Source organism: Panthera uncia, chromosome F1, assembly GCF_023721935.1.
Source record: "Panthera uncia isolate 11264 chromosome F1, Puncia_PCG_1.0, whole genome shotgun sequence".
Lineage (NCBI taxonomy): Eukaryota > Metazoa > Chordata > Mammalia > Carnivora > Felidae > Panthera > Panthera uncia.
The window spans coordinates 50,058,204-50,060,015 of record NC_064813.1 but is presented as its reverse complement, the minus strand read 5'-3'; the positions used below and the strand labels follow the sequence as shown (position 1 = coordinate 50,060,015).

At 39.8% G+C, this 1,812-nt stretch overlaps 1 protein-coding gene across 1 annotated transcript; it reads left to right on the top strand.

The window, feature by feature from the left end:
- The first annotated feature begins 288 nt into the window (after window positions 1–288).
- Window positions 289–993, top strand: LOC125925515 (tubulin beta chain-like). Its single transcript, XM_049634556.1, has 2 exons — window positions 289–321; window positions 703–993. The coding sequence occupies exons 1-2, from the start codon at window positions 289–291 to the stop codon at window positions 991–993; spliced, it is 324 nt and encodes a 107-aa protein (XP_049490513.1).
- The last annotated feature ends 819 nt before the right edge of the window (window positions 994–1,812 follow it).

The following is a 1,812-nucleotide window of genomic DNA, read 5'->3' as shown; positions in this document are numbered from 1 at the left end:
TATACAATGCTTTTTTATGTCTACAAAAGTTCAGATTCTAGCAAAAATATTATAAATCTTATGACACTTTTGATGTTGTCTTGGTTTAAATATTGTTTTAAATCGATATTTGTCATCTATATTGGGAATAAACTTTTGGAAATGATAAATTTGGAATTTTACAAGTTGTGATAATAACAAGATGGAAAAAAAATTATATCACAGCCAGTTTACAATAAAGTAAACAGAAACCAGGTGAAATTCTGTTTGAGGGTGTAAGAGTATAAAAGAGCCATCTTCAGGGACCACATGTCCATGAAGAAGGTAGATGAGCAGACACTTGTGAGAATGAGTGAAGGAAACCTGACTTAATATGGAGTCAGGAAGCCATGAAGGGAGAGCTCTCACACAGGTACTTCTCTCAGCTTACATGACCAACAAGAAGTTGGAAGATTTCTGTGTACCCCAGTAACAAACAAACTGTCCACCACTTGCAGCCCATGAGAAGCTGTCACAATCTCAAACTCTCATTCTCTTCCAATGAACTTAATACTTAAAACAACCCTCCCCAATTTCCTTCTGCAACTTAATAAAAGCTAGCTTCCTTTATCTCTTTGGGATTGCCTATGGTTCTCCAGAATTTGTTGTCCCAAATTGCAGTCTCCCATTATTCCCAAATAAACTCATTTTTGTTTAACTAGATTACTATTTGTTTTATTTAAGGTTGACATGCTTAACTTCCAAAACAAGAACAGCAGCTATTTTGTCAAGTGGATCCCCAACAACACGAAAACAGTTCTCTGTGACATCCTACCCGAGGGGCTAAATATGTCCACCACCTTCACCTGCAACAGCAAGACCAATGAGGAACTGTTAAAGCACATCTTGGAACAGCTCCTGGCCATGTTCAGGTGCAAGGTCATTTTACACCAGTACACGAGGAAGGGCATGGATGAGATCGAGTTCACCGAGGCCAAAAGCAACACGAATGACCTTGTGTCCAAGTACCAGTAGTTCCAGGACACCACAGCTGAAGAGGACAGTAAGTTTGAGGAGAAGGATGAGGAGGTGGTCTACAACTGTCTGGTACCTGGTACGGCATGGACGCCTTGTGAACTTCATCACTCACAACCTCTTCCCCAACAACTATGTCTCACTGTGTATATACTTGCTCCTGTCTTGACATCACCTGCTGTATAGATACCACCACTAAAGCATTTTCATGGTGGAAAAAATATCTTTCAATTTTAAATTAGATTTATGTATTTATTTACATTTTGTCTTTTTTTTAATGTTTATTTTTGAGAGAGAGACAGAGCGTGAGCAGGGAAGGGCAGAGAGAAGGAGACACAGAATCCCAAGCAGGCTCCAGGCTCTGAGCTGTCAGCACAGAGCCCAACGCAGTGCTCAAACCTACAAACTACAAGATCATGACCTGAGCCTAAGTTGGATGCTTTACCAACTGAGCCTCCTAGGTGCCCCTATTTACATTGTTTTTAAGTGATCATGAGATAGGAAATGAAATCAGATATCCTAGTTTATGTACATTGGTAATTTCAGACTGATAAAGAGTTGAGAGGCAAAAAGAGTTATGTTAGTCTTTACTAACATTGCTCCTTTTTTTGCACTATTTACAGTGTGTCTTTTTTTTTTTTTTATCTTTATTTGTTTTTGAGAAAGAGACAGTGTGCAAGCAGAGGAGGGGCAGAGAGAGAGGGAGACACAGAATCCAAAGCAGGCTCTAGGCTGTGGGCAGTCAGCACAGAACCCGATGTGGGAATCAAATTCACGAAACGTGAGTACAAGACTTGAGCCAAAGTCAGATGCTTAACT